Source organism: Plodia interpunctella, chromosome 9 (assembly GCF_027563975.2).
Source record: "Plodia interpunctella isolate USDA-ARS_2022_Savannah chromosome 9, ilPloInte3.2, whole genome shotgun sequence".
NCBI classification, from domain to species: domain Eukaryota; kingdom Metazoa; phylum Arthropoda; class Insecta; order Lepidoptera; family Pyralidae; genus Plodia; species Plodia interpunctella.
This window is the reverse complement of record NC_071302.1, coordinates 9,793,591-9,820,240: the sequence shown is the minus strand read 5'-3', so window position 1 is coordinate 9,820,240 and position 26,650 is coordinate 9,793,591. Positions and strand designations below refer to the sequence as shown.

Below are 26,650 nucleotides of genomic sequence, written 5' to 3'. Positions count from 1 at the left end.
TTTACTGCGAATAAAAAAGTAAAAAAAAAGGAAAACTATCAGTCAAAATTAAATCAATAAGGATCAAACCAAACATGTTTTCTTTATTCGATGATGTTTAATGTCGTTAATTCTGTCACTGTCATTTTTGGTAAATAGTAGGTACCTACCTATTTCTAAATTTATAAAAAATGGTAAAAATAAATCGAAAAATATGTAAATACACAACAAACAATTTGGACTAAAATAACATCTGTATGATTGATCGTGAATAAAAGTGGACTTAAGATATTGGACATTTACATAGGTACCTAATATTTACTCTTCGTTTTACATGAACTAGAAATCATTTCCATCTAGGTTCATGGTAAGTTAATGATTACTAAATATTTAGACAAAATATAATTTAATACGAACAATATATAATGTAGCCATTGTATTAAAATTGAAAAAATTAATTAGTTTTGCGCATACAAAAGTCTTAGACAAAAGTATAGCGCATTTTTCTTAGTACCTATTATAAGTTTATGAAACATATCGAATGGAAATAAGTAAGTTCTCATTAAAATCTACAGTTTAATACAGAATCTGATCCATAATAAAGTAAAAGTGCAATGTTTTGTAATCAAACATTTTTTTGGCGGCGCGCCAACGGTGTCCAGAAATAGTCGGCGTGCGAATGACGGGCGCGAGCACAATTCGTTTATCTTTATAATTTATAATCATCGGTATTCTGCAATGGATCGACATCACCCCCTCCACTCGAGCTTCCATGGCTCCATGAGGAGCAGAGACTCCACTTCCACAGTTGGCAGCGACCCCAGGGAGAAAATCAAAGACTGTTTCAGGAAATTCATAGCTTTCATGTTTACACAAGTGGGTGTCGGTGCTCTAGTTGTTTGCTATGCAATACTGGGTGCTGCAGGCTTTATGCACATAGAGAAAGATAATCCAGATGAACAGCTACAAGATGTCCGACAGTGGAGAAAAAACTGTGCTGAGAAACTCTGGAACATAACAATATCAGAAAACATATTTAACCAAACTGTCTGGGAAAATAGTGTCAATAAAGTTCTGAAAGTTTTTCAAAACAATATCACTGGAGCAGTCCACACCGGTTACAATGGAAGGTCAGCTGAAGATATTTGGTCATTTCCTGCTGCTCTGATGTACTCCCTCTCAGTTTTCACTATGATTGGCTATGGAAATATAATACCTAAGACTGTGTGGGGGAAAATTGTGACTATAGCTTATGCATGCTTTGGAATTCCAATTTACGTGTTGTATTTCTGCAATATGGGCAAAGTATTGGCTCAGACATTCAAATGGTTATACATAACCGCTCATGAATGCAGTAGAAGAGAAGATATTCCAGTGGAAGATGGGGAGGTTATGCCGAAACGTAAAATCACTGTCCCGTCTACAGCTTGTCTATGGGTGATTTCATTCTATATTCTCACTGGGACCATTATGTTTGGAGCTTGGGAGAAGTGGAACTATTTGGACTCAACATATTTCTGTGTGATCAGTCTGTGCAAGATTGGCTTTGGAGATTTCGTTCCGGGTGCTAACATAGCTGATTCAGCTGGTGGCTCTCATTTGAAATTGGTTATAAACTTTATTTATGTGTTGCTGGGCATGGGCCTTGTTGCCATGTGCTACAATTTGATGTGTGAAGATGTACGGGTGAAAGTTAGAGAGTTGCGACAAGATCTGAAGAACTGCTTGGATGACATAACACTGAAGATAACTATATGCATGAATGACACCAAGTATTATCATAAACAGAACAGAAGCATGAAATGAGTGTTGCATTATTAAATTGATGAATTATTATTTTTTATACAGTGTTAAAAACACATGTGTCTTGCTTAGCATATTCTGTTTTTAATTCTCATGGCCAAGTGATGTGGCCATCATATTTTTACTTCATCCCACCAGGCTTTGGACTTCAAATTGTTATTTTCAATTGGTGCCACTTGGTGTGGAATGTACTTGCAGATTTATTGTATGATGTGTTCCTTATAAACTTAATGTATCTTTATTAATTTAAATAAAAAATAATAAATATTATGAGGATATTTATTAACAATGTGTTTTATTAAGTACATTACTAATTTTCTATTGTAAATTTTAACAGCCATTGCAATATATCAATCATGGCTGCTTATTATACTTTTAACCCACCCATATTACCTAATAGTACCTTATCGAGGGAAGTCGCTTTTTATTATATTCTTTTATTACTTCTTGACATTTTATTATAGATGCGCATAATATGTCATAGGTGTCTGTCTGTGCACCTCCTGTTTTTTTTTTTCTCGTGGAACTTCACATGTACATCACAGTTTTCATAGTTAGTACATTAGTTTTTCTACATGATCATGATACTGAAAAATTCCAATATGTTTAGGTAATATAAATATGCCAATGTATAAAGTCACCCTTTTTTTTCGCGGGAGGTCACGACACGGACGCCTTCTACCCGGGGGCCGTTAAGCCGAGCAGTGAAAATACAGTCGGTCGACCGGCCCCAATAAAAAAGTCACCCTGTATATTGGTACCAAAGAATTTATAATACTAGAATGCTTACGAATAAGCAAAGCCGTTCCTAAACTTGGGTCTAAAATTTGTAGACATTTTTTTCTTGCATATGACAATAACAGTTTGGCAGAAAGGCTGATGGCTACAAATTTCGTGCCCAGGAACCCATTTCAGGAACTTTAGGCACGCGGACATTGTGGAAATGTGATCTTTATAACAAAGGAAATGGGTCTAGTTTTCAATGTCATTATTTTGACATTAGTTATTCGTAATAATTCCAGTTAGCATATAGTTTCTTGATTATTACATAATCTGTCAATATTATGCACGATTGTCAGATGGTATGAGCTGGCGGTAAGCATGTTGCCGCTGCGGCTGCGGCTCGTGGCGGGACACGAGGGCCGCGCCAACGACGCGCTGTTCCAGCCGGCGCGGCGCCCGCCCGTCCGCCCGCCGGCGCCGGCGCAGACGCTCGTCTACTTCGGGGGCGATGTGCAGGTTCATAAACAATTGTCTCTAGATCTTGTTGCATTCAACGCATGACAGAAAATATGTTCGTGCCGTTGAAGACTTCTCTCGTTGGGTGCCCATCCTGGGTCTTGATTATCATAATAATGCATTGTCATTGAAACTGTGATTGGTGGGCGTTTTCAACTCTGTATATTACAAGTGTAAATTATAGACAGACAGACAAACATCAGTACAGGTGAAACTAAAATAAAAGGTTGTAAAAAGGCGATACTGTACTTGGTCGTACGGGATGAGAGAAAGCATATACTCGTATATAAAGGAGAAGATAATTTAGCTATTGCCCGTGAACAAAAATATACACGTACTAAAATATGACACGTTACATCTCTCTATCATCTGAGCCCATACCCGGTTCCTTCCCCAACTGTTGAATTTCGGAGCCCAGGGTTCACTTTCATACTTTTTCTCTTCTCCACTTCACACGGTCGTCGACGTCCCTGGTTGTCAGCCTAGACCGTTGGCACGCATATCATCCTTGGCGACATCAAACCAGCATTTTTTGGGGTTTCATCCTCTGCCAGGGCCGAGCAGACAGTAGACACACAAATATGTTTAATGAATAAAATCCATTACATCCAGGACTACCCAGAAGTGATGCAAGCCCACCGCGACAACCGCAACTACGTGAAATGGAACCTCGAGAACACAGCGCGCATGCTGTCTCACAATTTCCCACACAAACACATACTGGTTGTCAGGCCTTCCAGGTGAGTTTTTATTCTTATCGCCTGGATATTCGGTGAAATGTTCCGAGTTTAAGACGACTAATGGAATAATGCAAAAATACATTTCTTTTAAACTTTCGCGTTGTATTATTATATGTATATTAAACAACAATAACAGATATTAAACGCGATATCGTGGCTCCTTCTGACTTTGTCAATCAGCTGTCTCTGTCTGTTTCTGAATACGACCTATGAAAAAAAAACTTGGTATTCAATTTTGGATGATATAGTTACATCGCTTACATATATATTTTAAGTGCCAATTGGGAAATAGATAATATTGTATTTCCCAATTGGCACTTGAAATATTTTATAATAAACTATATAACTAGGCAAAGTAGATCTATTTATTTAATACGTATAAGATTTTAAATATTGATATGACTTACGTAATAACTTAGACAGATAGTCCCTTAAGTAGGGACTAAATAAATTAATCGAATTGGTGTTACATGGATCTCACAACTTTTTACGGTAATGTATGTTGTGTGTTATTAATGGTAATGTTTTATGTAAACGGAAAACCTGAACTGCGAGACTTGCTTTTTTTACACCATATTTTTGATGGCATTACTTCTATTCATATACTTTCATGCAAATTCTTCTGGGCGGATTGTTATGAAATTTAGATACTCCTACTTACCGATACTCTCACGGGGGCGAAAGCCCGGGGCGCAACGAATATTTTTAATGGCCTTCGGTCGAACACCTTAGGTTGAGCTCATACACAGTTTTTGCACAAGTTGAAGATTGTCAACTGTTCAATATTGTCAGCCTGTTCCACAGCATCTGAACGGCTGGCGATCGTTTCAGGATAGAGTACAAAAGCTTCAGTTGTTACGACAACTTCGTGCCGAGCAACAACGCGGGCGTGCCCGACCACACTCCCACGCACAGCGCGTTGCGTCATCTGGAGAGGTACACTCATTTTACAATTATAAATAAATAATAAGTAACAATTTTCAGAACGGATTAAATAAAATTTCCAAAATTCAACATTCGCGTCAACATGATTAGCTGCTAATATGTAATAATTAAATAAATAAATATATTGGTACAAATCACACAGATTGAGCTAGCCCCAAAGTATGTTCGAGACTTGTGTTATGGGATACAAACTTAACGATACTATATTTTATAACAAATACATAATCCAAGACTCGGGCCAACCAGAAAAAGATCATTTTCCATCATGACCCGACCGGGGATCGAACCCGAGACCTCTATTCAGTGGCAAGAACTTTACCACTGCGCCATCGAGGTTGTCAAAAAATTAAAAATATATATTTTTTACAAAAATGTCATTTTTGACACAAGCTTTTATTGTTGTCAGAGAGATTTTATTGCATTCAATGCGTGACAAAATTTGAAAATTTGAATGGAAATATACAGGGTTACTGGTATCAAACGCAATACCTCCTAAAGACTACTTTGGTACATCAAAACAAGCAACTTGTGACTTTTCGTGATTCGTAGTTTTTTTTTTTTTTTTCATATAAGAAAAAAACAATCTAATTTGCGATTCTACACATCTTAACTCTATGTAATAGCCAAGCAACACGAGACAGTACAGTAGCGTTATGTAGCGGAATCGAACATAGAGTTAATGTTTTAGAAACGACATTAAAACAAAAAAATGTTTTTTTTTGTATTTATTACGTTTAGACAAAAGTCGTAGAACAAAAAGATGTTAGTCTCTATGTACCTTATGCGCCTTTAGAATGTTATGCGTTAGAGAACAGTAACCCGGTATATACTTCAACTGTTTATTTTATTTAAACTTTTATTTTGTGCCTGAACTGAATCCTTACATATTATAAAACAAAGTCCTTTACCGCGTCTGTCTGTCTATCTGTTAAAAAACTACTGCACGGATTTTCATGCGGTTTTCACTAATAGATATAGTGATTCCCGAGGAAGGTTTAGGGGTATAATATATATTATGTTTTTACCCGAGTGGAGCCAGGACGGGCCGCAAGTGAACTATAATTATTAGGTAGATTACGAACACAGGTTGCTCCAAGGTGTGAGCAGTAGACTAAAAGCCATGCCCACATCGGAACTGCTGGAAGCTGTCACATCAGTGTCTCTGCCCGAGGAGATTGACATTGAGGATTTACACGTGAGTACTGTGAGCATCTATATATGTATATATAAAATAACAAGCGTTTTTTTTACTAATCAACGCCCAGCCTAAACCATAGAAGTTATAAACGCGAAATTTGGGCAGTAGCTTTAGGTTATTACGTAGTGCTCAGATAAGAAACGAATTTTTAAAATTCGACCAAATTCGACAAAATTCGACAGTGGTAAAAATTGTGGGTAAAGTTTGTATGAAAAATAAAGAAAATCTTTACTGATCTAGTTGAAAATTGGTAAATGCTATGTAACAAAAATGTTGAAACCCGTGTTTCAAAATTTATTACTAAAGATATAATTTCGTCAACTAAAGATATGAACAGACAGCTCAGCGGTAAACAGAACACCATTGAATTCACGTTGTTACTGTTGATGGTTCGAATCCTGAACTTCAATTATTTTGAATTAAATCTGATTATCTATATAGGTTGGGTGATTTCTGAGAAAGATTTATTATGGTTTTATATAAAACTATAGACGCGCTGCTAGTAGATATATAAAACTATAGACGCGGGGTTAGTAGCCATATGAGATGGACGTTTAACATGTATTTATGGAATGGACGGTTCATTAAATATGTAAGCTGGCACTTCCAGGTTTTGGTTCCGTTTGGTTGGAATAGTTCTCTATGTTCTCCCGTGGATGTCGTAAGAGGTAACTAAGGGACACATAGCCTAGGCAGTCTTCTCATATCTGAGTGAGTGTTTTCAGACGCCTCTTCCACAGCCTTGAAACGTCGGAGGCCAGGGACCGCTTTCCTATATTATCGTCTCAATTTCGCACAGTTGTCGGCATCCTTAGTTGTCAGACCATTGTTATAACCTAGGCAAGATGTAAGGCGACATTAGCATTCCTAAGGAGGGTTGCGACGACAGGCGAACGGCCCGTTGAAAATTCACAGCGGAATTTATAAAATTTAACTACAATTTTTACGCTGACACTGCTTGTCATAGCCCCGAACGCTATGAAGCCTATATATATATATAACGTAACGTATATATAACGTATAATACATAGCGTTATTATATATATATATACATATATATATATATACCAAACACTAGACGTATTCCAAAGAAAAATTATATATTTAGAACACATCCATCCACGGCGTGGGCCAGGGCAAATCAAACGGCTCGACCAGGACGGATGCGGTTGCGACTGACGACAGCGCGCCCGAACCGTGAGTAGGTTTAGTTCCAATGGATGTCGTGGTATTTTTTATTATTAGCTTCTTATTTAAATTTTTATTGCACTGTTTTAAAAAAAATCTATTCTATTTGTTCGATGAATCTGATAATATTTTCAATTGGCAGTTTTTTTCTATGGACCGAACTGGAATGCACTTCCACTAGTGACAACATCACATTTTTATTAATTTTCTTTTCGAAAACTAAAAAATTATCGTAACAAATTACGTTTAGGACATTAAGACTATTAATTAGACAGCATAATAAAATTATCATCAGAATTAAAACTTTATATCAGATTTAATAATCCAAGTTTTTGTCTAATAATATACTTTGCCATTAGACAATGGAGTCACAGAAAGTTTGTATAAAATCATGTCTATTCCGTTTTTGCAGAGACAACTGCGCGAAGCCGTGTGCAAAATCTAGTAAATTATATTGTCGCATAATCTCCTGTGGAATATTTTTAGTTTACGCTGTTAGTTAAAATATGTTTACAAAATTCGATGGTGGCGCTAGTAATTAAGTGATTCGATTTTGGCAAGAACATATTTAGTATCCAATAAAGCTTTTGTAGATTTGCCATCGACCCGCAATGAAGAATTAATAATTGTAGTGTTATTTCCAGTGATGTAGACCCGCTGTGGTGGCGTGAGCAGCTGGCGTTGGACTCCAGTCGGCTGACGCTTGTGGGCTTCAGCAAGGGTTGCGTGGTCCTCAACCAGATCGTGTATGAGTTCCACTACACCAACACCCTCACTCCGGGCGACCAGCACACTGTCCGGTGGGAAATTGATATTTTGAAATCTCTCTCTTTCTCTCATCTGGAGCGCTGTTACTGCTACTATTATTGATTTTGTGACCGAAGAAAAAGAATAGACGGTAATGGCGCATGTGTGTCACAGACTTTAAGTAATCCTTACATGTTATAAAACGAAGTCATCTGTCGCGTCAGTTTGTTCGCGATAAACTCTGAAACTACTGCACGGATTTTCATGTGGTTTTCAATAGACAGTGATATTTCTGAGGAAGGTTTAGGTGTATAAATTATTATGTAAACCCGAGCGAAGCCGGGACGGCACGCTAGTGCTGGAATAAAGAGGCCATAGCGCCCTTCGCTAAGGATTCAGTAACAGATAAAAATGAACATTGTAATGAACTTTGGTGGTGGTAAAAAGCTGAGATTTTTGCAAGCGAAACCGCGGGTAACAGCTAGCACTTTATATGATTATGAAACGTCATAAACGGGGTAGTGTAAGCCATAATCAACTGTATCAATTATTAAGCTAATATTATTTGGCGAATTTAACACGAACACGGCCAGTGTTCGTTTATACCATTACATTTATATCAATTATTTTTTAAAAGATATTGATAGAAAGTGATGGAACACCGTCTGAATAGAATAGAAAAAGCTTTATGTGTGTATATGCAACACACCCAACAAATATTTTACGAACACAAACTTGCGCAAAGAAAAAATGAATAGGGCATATCACGCAAAGCTCAGCGCAGATGGCGCTACTGGTACAACTAAGGTACACAAACATTGCCAATGGAGGCAAAAAGCGCCAATTTTTAATATTGGTGCAGATTTACGCCCAAAAATACCTTCTACGCAATCGTGGTACGTGTTTAAGGGAAAAAGGAAGGATTTAGTGGATTATGCTGAAAATAATAACACTATTTTAGGTTATGTTCTGCATTATTTGGTCAACTGTGGTCATAAACTGATATAAAGAACTTACCTGTATGAAGTCCATATTTTAATAATTCTTCACGTGTTCCGAGCTTCTTTTCGTCCGTTTACTGACTCGAAAATTTAACAGCGTGAGGCATATCCCATAGTTTGCGAAGTTTTTTTATGTTATGGAAAACGATTTTTCCCAATATATCGGCACATATTCTACATTGTTGTATATTTTCATAAACGAATGCTTACATAATGAAAGGATTAATAAAGTAGTCTAAAATAAACATTTTAATAGCAAAAGGCGGCAAAGCTTTTGTGTACCTAACATACAGTGCTGTACTCTGGCGGGATAACTGAGCAGTAATACTTCCTATTAAATAAATGAAAGCGTGCGTGCATTAAGTGAAGGCTTTAGTGTTACGCTAAGCAAAATGGCCGAAAAAAAAATTGTCGTGTCTATGACAGATTCATATCGCGCATTGAGGAGATGTACTGGCTGGACGGCGGACACGCGGGCGGCAAGAACACCTGGGTCACCTCTCGGAGTCTGCTGGAGACCCTCACCAGGCTCAGTAAGTATATTTTACACAAGATTAACTCCCAATTTATTGACACAGACTGGATATGATTAGTCTCTTCATAATATATATATAATAATAAAACTGTAAATGGGCTATGTTTGTTCGCGCTAAAAGTAAAAACTACTGGACAGAATTTGATGCGGTTTTCTCAGTTGTATAGCGGATGATCTAACTTAAAGTATATAGATTTCATCGCGATATATTGCGGACAAAAGCTACTAAAAATAATTTTATTCGAAGTTAATTGTAGCTATTTATATAATATATCCATAGTTTACAATAATTCGTTCTTATTGAATCAAGTTATTATTTGTTTCGGAATACTCTTGAGATACAGGCTAGGCTTAGTTCGGATACTAGTATACAGAACGACAAAAAACTGACGCTTATGAATCAGATAAGACGCCAGGGTTGCGCACTAATCGAAGTGCGAGATGCTACTGTCGTCACGTCATTTTATGAAAGTTCATGAAATTTTACATACATGTACAGTACTGCCACGTTTATAAGTTACATCGGCAATATTCGACGGCGCAGAATAGCGCGTCCTACCGCCGAATCAAACCGAATACAAAGTCAATAAAATAACGACCATATTACTAGGACATATAAAATCCAAAATAATTCAATGATTCGTGCGTGCGACGTGACGGCGCGGACTCAGACATGCGCGTACGCGTCAGCCAATAGCGGACAGCTCTGTTCGTGGGTAAACAAACATGGTGCGCTCTGATTAGCTAAAATATTTTCGCGCCGTACAAAAATTAGACTTCAGCGCAGGTACATCGGTGTAACTTATAAAAGTGCTAGACCTGTAGTTTGAAGTATGGAGTGGGACATACCCACTCCATACTTCAAACTACTAACTAGTGGTACCTTTCATCCAGGAAAAATTCACGCGACGAAGTTTACAAGCAAAATGAGTAAAACCTGTTGTTTTAAGTCAATATATGTTTGGTAATGTGAATGATATCTGCAGACCTGAACCTGTACGTGCACGTGTCGCCGTACCAGGTGCAGGACGAGGCGCGGCCCTGGATCGGCCGCGAGGAGAAGGCCTTCGTCTCGCTGCTCAGGAAACTCGGCGCTAAGGTCTATTAGTTTTAAATAAATGTCATTTTTGACACATTTTTATTACTACTTTTAAACTTTCGCCTTGCATATTTATATACTAAATGACAGGTATTGAACGCGCACATACCTTTTCCAAACAAAACCTTGTTCCAAAGGTCCGTGGTCACGTACCTAGATCTATGATTCATACGTGCAGTACATGTCATTTTTGACACATTTTTTTTTGTTGTCGGAATCTATATTGCACCGTTGAGGTGTTCACACGTCTGGAGCCGTTCCTGGGTGCAACATTAGGTCATGCTTATCATAATAATGCATTGTCATTCAAACTGAACGTGTCTACCATTTCAGCCATCTGGAAACTGTCAGATTTTTTCTATCAACTAGTGAGTCGGGGGTTTCTTAAATTTTTTTATTTACCGAGCAAGCGAAGCCAGCTAGGTCTACAAATAAACTTGGAGTAAAAATATATTTTTTGTATGTATGTTGTTGTATGTACATGTTTGTAACGCGATAACTTTCGTTCGGTTAGCCTGATTTTGATGAAATTTAGATATGTTTCGTTGGGCAACAAAATCGGTTAAGTCGTTTGTGAAGTATTCACAATTTTGTAAAAATTAATTGTGTTCGCGAGGTCTTAAGTTCGCGGCGAACAACTAGTTTAGTTTTTGATTTGATCGCGTGATTGACATGTTACTATTCAGTCAAATATTATCTAAATCTCATCGTCGAGAGTGGTCATCAGGGTGAGTTCATATATCACAAGAGTTCAAGTCACGTGACAAGCTTAGTTCTAATACTCTCAGGTGAACCGTTACCTGCACGACCAACCCGGCAGCACCCAGTCGCTACAGATGCACTTCGAAGTCCTCGCGAGGTTCAAACGAGTTCAGGACCACGCACAACCCTCGCATTCCGACGACGATGATGATATGTAGGATTCTATAAACCAAACCACCATCAGCCATCCTTTCTGACCCGTGGTACACCTGTGTTTCACCTAGGTGTTACACACTGTTAACTTTTTGTACCCCTGGTTCACCTAGGTGTTCTACGGTTAACTTTTTGTACCCCTGGTTCACCTAGGTGTTCTACGGTTAACTTTATTTACCCCTGGTTCACCTAGGTGGTCCTAGATTAATTGCCTGATTATACATATGAAAGTCACACGTTACACACAGTTATACATATGTCACACTTTCATGGCTAGACCACTGGTGTGATTTATGAAATTTGTAATAGTTGACCGGGTTCAAACATAGGATACTGCGGGCGGAGTTGCGGGCAACGGCTAGTAAAAATAGTAATTTGTAATTAAAATTACATGTTAAACACTTTTTACCTCGTTTAGTACCCACAAATGGGATCAGTAGATAAATAGTTATTAAATGTTACAAATTCATCGTGTATCCGGTTAAAGCCCTAACTATTTTTTGGTGATGAAATCAAATGTTTCAATGTTTTTCTGATACAGTATTAATAATAATTTAGTTTGACGTGCTTTTAGAGTTATTAGCCTTATATTATTAGATTATTGAATGAAATGTACAAAAATCATATATTTTTATTGGAATTATAAAAAAAAAAATATTTCGATAATCGAGACTAAAAGTATTATTCGTTGTCATATCGGTTCTTCAAAAGAAATATATTTTTGGTAAATTAATATTGTAACACGCATTTATAGTAATTACATGCGCTTAATAGATAAAATCTTGTAAGACTTTATCTTTGTCTGAGAATTAGCTTCGACGTTATTATATTTATTATTGCTATCTTTTTCTTAATGTTGATAGGATGAAAAAGATCGAGATAATATTAGATAAAGAATATGGTATGCAGAATAAAATTGCAACTTTATTAAAGTGAAATGTTTCCCAAGATTGTTTCGAAAGGCAAACAAAATAAACAATGCTCAGTGTTTTCCAGATCAATATCAGCTGATGCTGATAATAAATCTACCTTTTACAAGTAAAATGAATACAAAGTGAATTTTGGCGAGATTGATGCCGCAGTTCGGTATAAATTAAAACGATACATTGCTGCTTTTTCATAGCAGTAAATAAAAGCGCTCATATAAACCATGCAATGCACGAACATTGTTTATTCGTGTGGCATCTGTCCGAAATCCGACAGTGTGGAGCCGGCATCAGATGGATCGAAAGATTTATCCGATCCGAAAGATCGAATTATTTATGTAAAATTATTTTAAAATTTTGTGTGAAAAGAAGTTGTGAACTGCTTGAAACGAGATTTAGCATCTACCGTCCTCTTAAAGATTACATTTCTAAGTTTTTCAATATTTATTGTATATTAATACATCTAAGGATGTAGCAATTTATGTCATGAAACGCAGAATTGAATTTTGTTACCGCGTTAAACTAAATAGGTACCTTCTTGCCATGACTTAGTGTTAATTTATTATTAACATTAACCATGATTGTGATAGATATACGATAATACAAATTAAATTGTTGTTTTTAGTGTATAGTGTAAATAAAGCTTGAATGGTGTCTAGTATTTATTTCCAAACAGGTTCAACTTTAGGGGTGTACCGAGCGCACACTAGCGCCACCATATTTTTATCAATTTCTTTCAAATAAAAGCAAATTTAAAAAATCTGGACAAATTATGCTATGCTATTAAAGTAATATGTTATTAAAAAGTAATATCGTTTTCTATTGTACAATATGTATGTAGTCACAATTTACTACACGCACTTTAGTGGCCACCGTTAAAATTTGGTGGCGGTAGTGTGCGCTCGGTACACTCTTATAACCACTAAAAAGCTGACATCATAACAACATTTCTAGTTCTACAAGTTCTGCCGTCAGTTTAGCCGTCTCCTAACATTTAAAAAATCTATAAAATTATCTAAACTTATAGAACATGTTTGATTTGGACGGTAACTTGCCCTTGCTGAAATTGGCCCATTGTCAAAACGACAAATTCTCATAATGCTAAAAATACAAAACTAAAAAATCTTAAATACTAAATGAAACAACAAAATGACTGATAACAATTTATTTAAAATTAATCCATATCACGATTATTTATACAGAACAGTATGACATAAGAAACCCGCAATGTACACAAACGTATTACACGCAACAAGGCTAAAGAGCTCGAGACCCGGCCGAACAAACGATTTCAGCAAATTTCAACCTTTTGTATTGGTGGTAAGGTATAAAATGATTTCATCCATTATAAATTGACAATAAGTACACACAAGCACGTAAGTATAAAACTGAATATATTCTATACTTCTTTTCTGACGCTTATGGATAACTGCCCAAAATATTTTTATCTTTGAACAAATATATTGTCACTTTGCCACCATATCTCACAACGTTGTAAATAGAGCGATAATTAATTCGGCAATGGAACTATCGATAGTTTTGTCGATACTATATATTATATGAAGCCAATATCGATAGTGTTTACTCTTTCTGAGCTATAGTTTTTATACTATAGATAACTTCTACCTATCGATTGTTATTCTTCTTCGATACTATCGACAGTAATGGAAACTATTTTTCTACCTGGCAATAACAGAATCTAGATCCATTGAGCTCTATTGAAGAAGTTTGATTGCCACAAAGAAAAAAAAAAAGAGGGCACTGTTCTGTTTCGCGTGGATCAGAAAAGGAATATAAAATTCAGTTAATTCGTTGTGATTGGCTGAAATGTGATTCCCAAATTGGCATTCAATTAAAATACGTATTGTTCCTTATTGTTATTGAACTACGCCAAACAAATATATCCAAACACCTTTTGAAATTACAAACTAAAATATTCCATTCACACCACATTTAAAAGTAAAAAAAAAACACGTGACCAAATCTGCCACAAAACTACAAATATTGTAGAGAAAGTGTCCTAAATATTAGAAAATCGTAAATTAATTGATTTGGTAAGGAGATCCGTGGTGAGAAATTATATGAAAAACATTTAAAATTCCTAACAGCTTATTTGTCCATGTGGTCTGTAGGCTATGTCGTATACACATACAAACATATCTGAAAGGCACTATCCGTGTTACTCTGGCAATAGAATATGAATAAATTCTTGAAATAATATTTGTACTACATTTGAAGGCAAATAACATCCAATGCTAATAATAAAGCAGTATTCTCAACGCAATCGTGTTTAAAATAGCTAACGCGATTGAATTCATCGCTAGGGGGCGCTGGTGAAGAATGAGTTATGCTTTGTTTTGTCCCTCTCTATAGTCTACGTGTTCGACGTTGAAAGAACGAGACAAAACAAAGAATAGCATTCAGTCTAAGCCGAGAATAACATTAACTATCGCTGGTTGACTGGTAGAGATCCCTTCATGGGATAAGTCCGTCATTATTACCTTCTTGTTATATGTATGTATGTTTAACATGTGAACTTTGTAAAAGATTTACAAAGATTTTTATTAAAAGTGTGTGCTTTTTAATAAATGTTACTCTTGGATTAGGTTAGGTTATACCCATAAGTCATAACCTTTGCAATAAAAATATGATACAAGCGCGATTTCGCATCAAAACATAAACAAAAATTAGAAGAGTTGCATTAGATCTAGCAAGAAAAGAACAGGACAGTCTGTCTGTAGGGAATGTTCTGCGCCGCATTAGATGATACGTCATATCTGTCACTGAAATTGCCAAATAACTACCACAACATAATACAGTCAACAGAAACTTACAAAAAAATATTGCAATTTCGCCCCTATTACCATCGCATAGAGTGCCATGGAAGGTAACAATCTGTGGTTGACTGTACCATTGAGCTGTGTTTTTTTGTTTATTACTAGTGTTATGTTGGTAATAAAAAAATGGACTGGTGACGTGTTATTACTAAATAATTTTAAACTGTTTAAACCTTTGAGAATGTGAAACAAATTTCAGTTTTATATACATCAGTACAAAGTTGACATTGACTTGTAACGATTACGAAAAATAATGTCGCGAGTGCTATACCCAGTGAAAATATATCAATGGACAGACCTGTCGAATCAACCAATACTTATTCAAACACAGCTTATCCACAAATCCTCATCATCCTAAACCAGTCTACAAATTCTTCGAGTAGAAATAATATATTTATGGAATAAGGCGTCCTTTTGAATCTGTGGACAAAGTTTAAAAATTTTCTGCCAAGGGATTCATCTGAGATTTTTTTTTTACGAAAACATCTGGAATTTTATCCCCTGGCGCGATGGGGATTCGTGGACGCAGAGGATAAGAAATTTGAGGCGATCAAGTATTACGTAACGCAATTATCGAAGATTTTTGACTTGTTTTTACAGCTCGAAATTTTTTGTTTCTCGATTTACCGCTAACATCGAGAAAGATCGCGCGCGGCCTAAATCGTCGCCATACAACCACATAACAAGCGGAGCACACACACATTTACTGTGCAGATTGCGTTGCGTAACACTCGAACGGGCTTGTGGAATGAGGTGTGCCAGTGTGCGACTCACAGCTCACATGTTGTGGAACTGTCCGTCCCTGTTGAGCATGAGGATGTTGGGGTTCTCGCGCTCGAAGTCCGTGGGCTTGCGGTCGCGCTGCTGGTCGGTCCACTCGCCCTCGCCCGCGCCCCACTCGCCCACCTTCTCGCCTATCACGTCCACCTCCTGTCTAGCTCTTTGCTTCTCCAGCTGGGAGGACAATATTATATTTTCTATATTAGGACAAATCACACAGATTGAGCTAGCACCAAAGTAAGTTCTAGGACTTGTGTTATGGGATACTAACTCAACGATATTATATTTTATAACATTTACATATATAAAAACATCCAAGACCCGGGCCAATCAGAAAAAGATCATTTTCCATCATGATCCGACCGGGGATGGAACTCGGGACCTCTCGGTTCAGTGGCAAGCACTTTACTACTGCGCCGCAGACGTCATAAAACTATGTGACGACAAACAAAATATATAAACTGGTTGAGTTTCAAAAAATACAAACTATTTATACGAAATGATGTACCGTCAACAGCACATCAACCTATGCATATTCATTACAAACTCGCCAGTATTACCGCGCCATAGAGGTTCATGTAGCGTAACGTGATGTGCTGTTGACTATACACGAATTAAAATCAATACAATAAAGATATATGTATAACGGCGGACTTATCCTATGTAGGGATCTCTTACAGTCAACCGGCGATAAGTTGAGACGACATTGTATACAATATTAGGCAAGTGAAAAGTAATAAGTCTTTTTATGATATTTCATATGATTTTGCTCGTTCCGTCTATCAAATCATTTTAAATAAAACGCATCAAAATCAGTTGCGTATTTCTAAAGATCTAAGCATATATAGAGACATTATGTACAATATGTTATAGTAAATGCGGCGCGCGAACCTGTTACCTCGTTGTCGTGCTTGGCGAACTTGTCGAACATGTTGGCGTACAGCTGCTTCTCGCGCCGCCGCTGCTGCTGCAGCGCCGCGCGGCACAGCTGCGCCTCGTTGGCCGCCGCCTGCCCGGACACAGTCATAGTTACAAGATATATATGTTGGAAATGAAAGATTTGTGGACTTAGGTAGGTACAACAGCGTTTATTACCGTACAATGAGGAGCCTTAACACTTTACAATCACTGAACATTTATCTTAGCACACACGACTGTTACAAGACGAACGACGACACAGACTGACTTGTGAGCGGGCGCGGGAAGCGGGAACGCGTGATGCTATCAACGGACTATAGCGACTGCGAGCGCCAATCACGATCGAGGACCGCGAACATTACCACATAAGGCGCGTTATTTGCGCGTGTCACAGTATAAGTAAAAGCATACGCATTGCCGCCAGCCCACAGTATAAATAAATGCAGAGAACGACTTATGTATCGGTAACAATATATACAAATATTTATTTGCTAACTTTTACACACTTATAATTATAATTAATATTATAAATGCGAAGGTAACTTTGTATGTAATCTCTTCACGCTCTAGCTACTCAACTCATCTTTATGAAATTTTGCGTACATGTAGTTTGAAATAGATCTAACATTTCCACTTGTGACATTGCAATAAATGAATCTGAATCTTGAAGTATGGAGAAGGACATAGAGTACTTTTTATCACGGAGAATTAACGCGGGCGAAGTCGCAGGCAAAAGCAAGTTAAACCAAACCGAGGCGACAAACTATCTGTAAAATCATGTAAAGTTAAATTTCAGAAATATATTTTAAAATATGTTCTGTTGCGTCCCAATTTAATTCGATATTGTTTATTTTTTTATTTCATGGCATCCGCTGTAGATCAGCGTCATGGTCTCAAGCCGTGACATTATGCTGAGCGGAGACCAATTTGACATGTTCCTTGTGTACTGTAAAAAAAATTATAGCAAATAAACATTTACTTTTTCTTTCTTACTACCTAACTAGAAAGAAAGAAATCATTTATTCGAACTACAAACATACAAAAGAGTAACGAATATAGATCGAATACAATATGTAAGCCGAAATGGCGACCAGCTCTATCAGATTTAGGCTAAGGGAGCCTGATAGATGTCAATGATGACTGACCTTATTGTGTGGCTCGGCCTGCATGACGGCTCGGAAGTCCCGCAGCGCCGCGTCGGGCTCCGCCAGCGCCCGCAGCGCGCGTCCGCGTCGGAACAGGCCCTTCACGTTCCCGGGCTCCAGCTTCAGCGCTTTGGACGCGTTCTCCTTGGCCTCGAAGTTGTGGGCCGGCGTTACCTGTTACGTGCGAATACGAAAGTCTCTTTACGAAACCAACACATATACAGGGTTACTGGTATCAAACGCAAAATCCTCTTAAAGACTACATACATCAAAAAAAGCAATTATTCCACGACTTTCGTGATTCGTAGGTGACTTTTTTTCATATAAAAAAATATAATCTAATTTGCGATTCTACACATCTTTTAATTCTATGTAATAGCCAAGCAACATGAGACATGTACAGTTGCGCGTAGAGTTAACGTTTTATAAAAACGACATTAAAACTAAAAAAACAAGGATTTTTTTTGTATTTATTGAAAAAAGTCGTAGAACAAAAGATGTTAGTCTCTATTTACCTTATGCGCCTTTGGAAAGTTATGCATTAGATACCAGTAATCCTGTATACAAATACAATACATACAAATGTCTTATGTAGTGTGCTGGTTGTGCAATGTTTAAGACAACTGTGAATAGAAAGGTACTAGACTGATGCGGAAATGTCATAAGATTGCCTGGAAAAAATTGCTTATAGCTATGTCGCTTTCTTTTGTTCACTTAAGCTTTAAGTTATATGTATAATAAATTTTTGTATGTATATCTAAATAAATGTACAATAAAAGATTTTTTTTGTAGTATTGTCTTAGGTTTACCAGGTAAGTGTACAGGAATCCTTCTTGAGCAACATAAGTAGGGAAACATCGTGATTAAAATCGCAGATAATCTTACTAATATTATAAAAGCAAAAGTTTGTGAGGATGTATTTTGGTTATTTCACGCAAAATCTACTGGACAGATTGTTCTCAAATTTGGTACACGGGTAGAATGTAACCTAGAAAAACACGTAGGGTTCTTTTATCCCGAAATTCCCACGGGAACAAAGCCCTAAGATGCGGCTAGTATTATCTTAATATATGAAATGGACGTCTCGTTCTCTCTTTTTGTCTATAAAAAACAAACAGTCGAGCTGAAACATAAGTAAATAAATTTACCTTCAGGTAGACAAGCGAGAGGTTCAAATAAGCTGAAATGAGCAGTTCTTTCGCTTGTTTCCTGTTCTCTTCTGTCTGGCTCGAGTCCTCTGGCATGTCTGGAAACATACGACACAGCGTCAACTGGCAGACAATACTTTAGGATGAAATCGTACCATCAAAAGTATTTTTGAGAGCAATAAACTTTAAATACATAATTCCTAGTACTATTATAAAGATACTATCTTATTTTTTATTAGGGGACATTAAATTTCTTTCTGTTCGTTTTCTGCAATAAACACACGCGTTTTTGGATAAATAAATACAACGATTGACAAATCACAAAGATTGAGCTAGCCCCAAAGCATGTTCGAGACTTGTGTTATGGAATACTAACTCAACGATACTATATTTTATAACAAATACATATATGTATAGATAAACATCCAAGACCCGGGCCAATCAGAAAAAGATCATTTTCCATAATGACCCGACCGGGGATCAAACCTCGGACGAAACGGGACCTCTCGGTTCAGTGGCAAGAACTTTACCACTGCGCCACCGAGGTCGTCGAGGTCCTAATTTTATATTAGCTAACCCGTTATACAACTAAGTTTTATTTATTTTAACTTGGGGCAATAACACTTTAACTGCTAAGAAAGTAACCATATTACGCTGAGGTAAGAAAGAGAGAGAAAGTACAATTTGACTGCACTGCACTTACCAGAAAGGAGCGGCACAATTCTCTTGTACATCTTAATTGCCAGTTGGAACTTGTTCGCTTTGAAGTAGTTAGTGCCCTTCTCCTTGAAGATCCTGGCTTGCTCCAGCATCTCCTCCCCGTCCATGGACCACGACTCCTTGACCTTCTCGAAGCTCACCAACTTGACTATATATTCTACAGCTGCATTCGGAGGCACTCCGAGTTCTGTGTTACCTGAAAATCGATAAATTGATAAATATTTGTAATCTGTTTTTCAACTTTGTACTGATAATTTTAAGCATAGTCCACAGCGCGTGTTTTGTCCTACACAATAAACAAAATGTCAACATTCAACAAAATCTTCTACACAAAAATATTATACACATGTTCAACCAACAATGTTTATACGAGTTTCTTTCAGCATATCTTATCAGTAGCAGTGGTGTCCGTCATGTTTCAAAAGTTTTGATAAATATTATTTAATTTAGAATATGATGTGAAAAGTATCTATGAAAGTCTAATTACTGGATAAATGCTTTGACTTCATAGTAAATTGGCCACATCTTTAGTCTGGTGAAATGTTACTTAACCAAACAAATAAACAAAAATATATATATAGTCATTAAAATCCTACCTTCAGATTTAAACGCATATTTGGGCTGTATAGTGAGCCGCGCCTTTTCCCCCTTCTGAAACTTCTCTAGCGCCCTCTCTATCCCCTCGCAGACGTTGCTCTCGCTGCCTTCTCCGAGGGAGAAGGTCACTGTCCGAGAGTCGAACACCTTCCCGTCTGACACCAGCTTGCCTTCCAGCTCCACTGAAATTGATAATGCATATTAATAATCACATTTTAATTAATTGCATTCTGGGTTGTGTGCAAAGTCAGCAGTTAGCGTAAAAAATAAACCTTGAAATTTATTTCACAACCGGTCTGTCGTCAACCCTTCATGGGCATGCTATTGCGTATACGCTGACAATGGCTATGAGTTCAGTCGCCTAGCACGACATTCACGGGAGTATATAAAATAGTCTTATTCTAGCGCAGAACCACACGCCATCTGAATTCCGGAACTGTATTTTTCCCATTTGACTACCATGCGTATAATATGTCAATTTAAAGCTGTCCCACATAGAAGAGAATTTAATCACAACAAATATTCTAGTACCTATTAGACCATGAGAAAGATAATAAGCAGCATTGTTTTACATGAAAAGTGTCATCCTTTGTTAAAAACTATTGTTTTGAAGAAGAAAGCGTAAATAAACTGGTTATGTCTCACATTATAAGGTTGAGTACCTATTTTTGTATCAAAACAATGAATATATCAAAATGTGATAAAACTACCAGTCAGCCCACAGCTCCACCTACTTTATCTTTTCCAAATTTTATCAAAATCGGCCCAGAGTAGAAAAAGTTGTGACAGACGAGATCTTCGCATTTATTTTAGTATGGATAGAAAGATATCAATAGTTTATTATACATAAGTTTAGAAATATATATTTTAATTTTTTTTTGTAGACTAGATTGTGTTGTATAAAATAAAATGAAAAATAAAATAAAATGATAACTAAACAAATACCTGTGACTAGGGATCCGTCTTTGGGGCTCTCATACTCCCCGGAGCCCTGTTCAATGATATGCCTTAAGATGCCTTTGTTCTTCCCTGGACTAAGGTCTTCCACCTTCCAGTCTATCATCTCAATCTGTGAAAAGAAATAGAAATATGTTTATTTGTAGAATAAAATAAGTACAGGAAATGGACAATGTTCTATATAATATTACATTAGGTGATAAATTATCACATTATTTTAGAAGTTGATTTTACTATTATTATAAAGTAAGCAATTTTTTACTATTATTATAAGGTAAGCATTTGTGAGTTTGTATGTTTGAGGCGGGCAATCTCCGAAACTACCGAACCACTTTCAAAAATTCTTCCACCATTAGAAAGGTACGTTATCCAAGATTGCTATAGGCTATCTATATTTTATCTCAAAATTCCCACGGGAGCGAAGCCCCGGGCAACTAGTTTAACATAATTTAATTAACAGTGAAGTGAATTGACTAGAGAACTTTCAATGTAGCCTGATATAAACAAATCAGTAGCAAAATGCTGATTGTGTATTAATCAATAAATGCTACAAAAAGGTCTCAGAAGTCCACCCATTTAGGATCAATGACAGCCCAAATCTATAACATAAAATGGTGTGTGGCTTGCGCCCTTGAATAGGACAATATTAGCATTCCCAAAAAGTTGACGTTAGGCAAATGGCCGCCGTAAAACCGAATTATACGTTTTTTTTTAGCATCATAGTGTGAATCAGATAAGAAAGTTCTAGTAATTTTTATCAGTGATATTTTATTTTTGTGGTTTCCTGATAGCACATGTCCAAGTAGTGTGAAGTTGATGAAAACCACAAGAGATAAAAATAAACTATTATTTAGGTATGTCTGAGCAAAAACTTTGTAGATACAAATATCAAGTTCAATATAGGTACATGATATTTCAACAATATTAGGTTATTCATAGATATTAGGTATGTTTCAGTGGCGGTTGCGTATGTAAAATATATAGAGGCCCTACAACACCACCCACCCAGACCTCCAAGTATGTTGTAATACAGTTTATTGCATACAGCAATAAACTTAGGTGCTAACTATGAAACCATTTTAAAATTACCTCAAACTGAAGAGTAGAATTGGGCGGGATTTTGGGTGGACTGCCGGCAGCTCCATATGCATACTCCGGAGCGCAGGTCAGCACACAGACCTCGCCCTTCTTCATGGTCGCTACACCAATGTCCCATGCTTTGATTACTACACCTAAAAAAAAAATTTTTAAAAAAATTCAGTTTTTATTTTTTTTGGTTACAAAAGTTGCATTATTATTATTATGTGGTTGGGTAGCCATCTCAAGTATTAGACCAGTGATTGGACCTCGCAATTCTGGGACTATTTCACCCAGTTTTCTGAGATGTGTTTGTTAACCCCATGTTGGAACAGTCCACTGAATCTACCTGTATCTTTGCTCCTTAGATATATCAGGCTATGACTAAACATCTACCATCTAGTTCTTATATTCTTATTGTTGAATTTTCAAAATTTTAAGGTTATTTTATTTTAATAGGTTTCGGGGTATAGGGTTTCAGCCCGGAACGCACCAGGTACATGTGAGAGATGAGAGAGTGTATTCTAACACATGGAAAAAAGGAAGTAGTGGAGATATTTCTCTGCACTCAGAATTTATTTTTTAAGATACAATCAGTGCAATGACCCATTAGTCAATATAACATTCAGGAATTTAAAATAAAATGTGTGAAATCATACAAAAAACCATAAATTATAAATTGGTAAGTATTGACCCCAACTTTTTGACCCTTACAGAATAGTAACTGCTCAGGGTTGACTGTTACCAAGAACACATTTTGACAATAAAAGGTAGGTTAAGCGGACAAAATCTACCTATTACCAAAATGAGAAAATGTGCCTTCTCACATTTTTATTTGGTTACCTACATATGGTTTTTATGAAACTTTATGTGCAAATACGAAGAAATACTCAGCATATTTTAACGGAATCGATAATTAGCGTATAGTTAAATTACAAGGACTTAATAATTCTAAAATTGCGACGGTGGCGTCGAAAATTGTGAAATCAAACCTTTGCCAAGTTGAAATTCGAACGGATCATTCCTGTCCTTGCTGGAGTCGAATTTGGTGCCATCCAGCAACGTGCCAGTGTAATGAACAGTCACTTGGCAACCAGGGTTAGGAGTGTCGGCCCCCTCACCCTCCTTGATGATTCGCTTCAGCACACCGCGGTCACCAGCCTTTGTGATATCAACTCCTTGATCCACGGTCATTTTTTATTTTCTTAATTACTATTTGTCAGAATTAATGAGATTAATCCAATCTACCACTGCAATCGAAGTCGCAGTACTACGCACTTTGGCAGTAGAAGACACTCGAATCGAAATTATTTTTCTCGAAAACTCGCTCGCACCGCACGCCTTCCTTCCTTCTGTCCGCGCCGGTATACTGTCAAAACAGTGTTGCCCTATGTTCAAACGTAATAGTCCGCTGTTTTTATTTATTTAATACACGAATTTGCCCTTAAATAAAAAAGAAGATTGTCTTTGAACTGTAAGGTTCGCTTTAGAAGAAATATCTCAGTCTGAAATTAACTTGTTCTCTTTAAAAATATCTCATCCTGCTCAAAAAATATGCAGTATGCAGGTATACCTTATAGATTCGTCATGTCTTTCTGTCTACCCGTCCGTACCTATGTCACAGCCACTTCCGAAACTATTAGAACTATACTGTTGAAACTTGCTGCTACGGAACCCTTCATGGGCGAGTCTGACTCGCACTTGGCCGCTTTTGATGGTTTTCCAACTCTGGCTGACAAACCAAGGCTGGCTTTGACTGGCCTAGCTTAACCACGGCGACAGCCATTGGTTGGACGAATAGAATGAGTACCTACTTATTTGCTCGTTTAGTAGGTAGGTACATAATACCAGATGAGCCTTTTATTATATTTATTGTTGGTACCTATTCTAGTTACCTTCGTAAACGTATCATTATTATTTATTTTAGTTACTTTCCGTTTTCTTACAAATAAATTAGATGTCACTCGGTGTATATGTACTAGTTTATTATGAAAAAAAAAACAAAATCGAGTAAAAATTTACATTGCTGGCAATAAACAACAAGGAAAATGCTAGGCTGGAAAAGGAAGTTCTGTAGACTTAATCTTCCATATGGCGGGAATTTTAAATAAAAACAATATTTTTTGGTTCCTGAATTTTTTATGCCTTATTTTACTCTATACTCGAACAAATCCTTGGTCTGATGTCTGTACCTCAGACCAAGGATTTGTTCGAGTATGTACACAATGTAATGTTCGAAGTGTGTGTGGACTGAGGTAAAAATACAAACATGTGCTATGTTCCTGTAGGTGCCTGTTCTAGCGGCTTTTCTGTTAGTCAAACTAAATATTCAGAACTTCATATGAAAAGCAGGCAATATCAATAGGTACACAACATTCTTAGTTCTATAAGTTTTGACATGATATATAATAAATATAATAAAAAAATTCAATAGAAATAGTAAATGTTTATGTTTATTCACACATTGTTATCAAGAAAATTAATATTTAATTTTCTTCATAAACTTAATAATGTTTATGATGTCAGCTCAAGTGTAACCCTTAATAAAATGAGAGTTAATAAAACAATTGAACTGCAATAGGGTGTGCAGGAACTAAAATGTTAAACATGCAATCTTGGTCTGCTTAAACTAGTATCATCAAAATCAGCTTGATAATATTGCAAATAGAACCTTCACTTTGAAGCAATATTATTTTAAATTTATCTATATTTTATATTTACAATGTTTTTAACAACCATCAGTCTTTTTGATAAAAACCTTTTAGTTTATAGGAGTAATCATAAAATAACAGAGAACTAGCTCAGAATGTAAGTCTAGTCTGGCACTCTAACACACAGTGAACTTAAAACTATATACTATACTGAAAAAGACAGAGATGTGTAAATAACAAGACTGCATGGGAAAGTTGAAAAATTGAAATCTATATTATATTATTTATTTTGTTATAACTATTATTCAACAAAAACAGGATATAGGCTTAGGTATCTAGTTATTTATATATACAGTAAGGACAACACTAATTTCATAGTCACCAATATGGCTCATCTCTTGATCTAACAACTTGTCCACATTTTGAAGCTGTTTATGAAGTGCAATTAGTTCTATAGTAAGTACTTTACACTAGATTATCCTTACTTAACAAAGATTTTCACATTTTGATACAAAACGTCTATGATTTGAATGAGCTTGGGATAATAATTTAGTATTGGGTTCTTGTAACCATTCATCAGAACCATCACAGCAGTCACAAATGCCATCATTTACTTTACTCGACGAAATCTTATTAATCAGTCCCATTTTACCATGATACTGTGTAGCACAATAAAAAGTTCCGTTTACACAGGCTCGTGTGCTAGGTTCGTCGGTGCCATCTTCGCAGTCGCAGTAGTCATCGTTTACCTGCTCGTAAGGAATTTTTCTATCGGAATGTAAACACTTAAATTCTCCGACATCCGGCTTATACAACGACACAGACTTGAAGTAAACACCATGAATAACTCCATTATCGTTTATAAACCGATCTGCTTCCGAACGAATATGCAAGCCTTTGCTATTTTCGTGGCCGATAACTGGAATGATTCGGTTTATATTTCTTGTTTCTGAAGATAATGTTAAGAAAAAATACATCTGATACATTATGAAACACGAAATCATACAAATTGTCAATACTATAACGTTTTTCTTCTTTTTCAAACTCATAATCGCTACATAAGGCATTGCCGCAGGTCTTTAGAAAACTTTCTTCGTTAATATAATAACAATTAAAAATAATGTCGGCAGTCAGGCACTGATTTTCAGAACGATGTTTTGGTTTACTCACTCAGCTGATTTGATAATTTTTTTATCCAATGCGGTTGTCACTTCAGTCCATCTTCAGTCAGCTGCATTGACTGTCAATGTCAGTGTCAGCCAAGCTGTGGGTTTGCATAGAAATATAAATTTTATTCATAGCTTATAGCTAACTTTCATAAACCTACCTACATCACAGAAAATTAACAAATACATTAAATAAGACTAGTGTGGATAAAGTATTACCTAGGTATAGAGTAGAGTGTTTTTAAAATTCACCGATTCAATCTGCTGTTTTTTATGAAATTATTGTTTGTAATATTGTTTAGTCCCTGTAACTAGCACTGCAAATTTATGAATTTTATT

At 36.5% G+C, this 26,650-nt stretch overlaps 4 protein-coding genes across 8 annotated transcripts; 2 read left to right on the top strand and 2 right to left on the bottom strand.

The window, feature by feature from the left end:
• Positions 1–115: 115 nt before the first annotated feature.
• Positions 116–12,627, top strand: LOC128672705 (uncharacterized protein). Of its 4 annotated transcripts, none has more exons than XM_053750009.2 (11): positions 116–286; positions 2,862–3,021; positions 3,634–3,761; positions 4,593–4,697; positions 5,793–5,910; positions 7,013–7,101; positions 7,737–7,892; positions 9,267–9,373; positions 10,362–10,474; positions 11,263–11,502; positions 11,543–12,627. In XM_053750009.2, exons 2-10 carry the CDS (start codon positions 2,884–2,886, stop codon positions 11,392–11,394), a joined length of 1,086 nt encoding a protein of 361 aa, XP_053605984.1. In that variant the 5' UTR covers positions 116–286; positions 2,862–2,883; the 3' UTR covers positions 11,395–11,502; positions 11,543–12,627. The 4 variants fall into 4 exon arrangements, with proteins under 4 accessions (XP_053605984.1, XP_053605982.1, XP_053605983.1 ...); XM_053750007.2 differs by having other exon boundaries at positions 117–346; XM_053750010.2 differs by having other exon boundaries at positions 118–346; positions 5,793–5,901.
• Positions 361–2,071, top strand: LOC128672706 (uncharacterized protein). Its single transcript, XM_053750011.2, has one exon. It carries the CDS (start codon positions 718–720, stop codon positions 1,783–1,785), a length of 1,068 nt encoding a protein of 355 aa, XP_053605986.1. The 5' UTR covers positions 361–717; the 3' UTR covers positions 1,786–2,071.
• Positions 12,628–13,465: 838 nt separating the features above from the next.
• On the bottom strand, positions 13,466–23,878 carry Fkbp59 (FK506-binding protein 59kD). 2 transcript variants are annotated; one of them, XM_053749839.2, is made up of 9 exons: positions 23,487–23,878; positions 22,507–22,649; positions 21,406–21,529; positions 20,460–20,642; positions 19,847–20,059; positions 19,144–19,241; positions 17,996–18,169; positions 16,824–16,941; positions 13,466–16,106 (listed from the first exon to the last, which is right to left on the bottom strand). In XM_053749839.2, the coding sequence occupies exons 1-9, from the start codon at positions 23,686–23,688 to the stop codon at positions 16,087–16,089; spliced, it is 1,275 nt and encodes a 424-aa protein (XP_053605814.1). In that variant the 5' UTR covers positions 23,689–23,878; the 3' UTR covers positions 13,466–16,086. The 2 variants fall into 2 exon arrangements, with proteins under 2 accessions (XP_053605814.1, XP_053605813.1); XM_053749838.2 differs by having other exon boundaries at positions 16,831–16,941.
• Positions 23,879–25,394: 1,516 nt separating this feature from the next.
• LOC128672592 (uncharacterized protein) lies at positions 25,395–26,639 on the bottom strand. Its single transcript, XM_053749842.2, has 2 exons — positions 26,531–26,639; positions 25,395–26,409 (listed from the first exon to the last, which is right to left on the bottom strand). Exon 2 carries the CDS (start codon positions 26,210–26,212, stop codon positions 25,631–25,633), a length of 582 nt encoding a protein of 193 aa, XP_053605817.1. The 5' UTR covers positions 26,213–26,409; positions 26,531–26,639; the 3' UTR covers positions 25,395–25,630.
• Between the last annotated feature and the right edge of the window lie 11 nt (positions 26,640–26,650).

Coding starts and splice junctions, on each gene's coding strand:
- LOC128672706 (XM_053750011.2), top strand. CDS start 718: ATGGATCGACATCACCCCCTCCACTCGAGCTTCCATGGCTCCATGAGG.
- LOC128672705 (XM_053750009.2), top strand. CDS start 2,884: ATGTTGCCGCTGCGGCTGCGGCTCGTGGCGGGACACGAGGGCCGCGCC. Junction 4,698..5,792: donor GCGTTGCGTCATCTGGAGAG/GTACACTCATTT, acceptor TTACGAACACAG/GTTGCTCCAAGGTGTGAGCA. Junction 10,475..11,262: donor TCAGGAAACTCGGCGCTAAG/GTCTATTAGTTT, acceptor TAATACTCTCAG/GTGAACCGTTACCTGCACGA.
- Fkbp59 (XM_053749838.2), bottom strand. CDS start 23,688: ATGACCGTGGATCAAGGAGTTGATATCACAAAGGCTGGTGACCGCGGT. Junction 20,643..21,405: donor AGACGGATCCCTAGTCACAG/GTATTTGTTTAG, acceptor TATCAATTTCAG/TGGAGCTGGAAGGCAAGCTG. Junction 20,060..20,459: donor ATATGCGTTTAAATCTGAAG/GTAGGATTTTAA, acceptor ATCGATTTTCAG/GTAACACAGAACTCGGAGTG.
- LOC128672592 (XM_053749842.2), bottom strand. CDS start 26,212: ATGCCTTATGTAGCGATTATGAGTTTGAAAAAGAAGAAAAACGTTATA.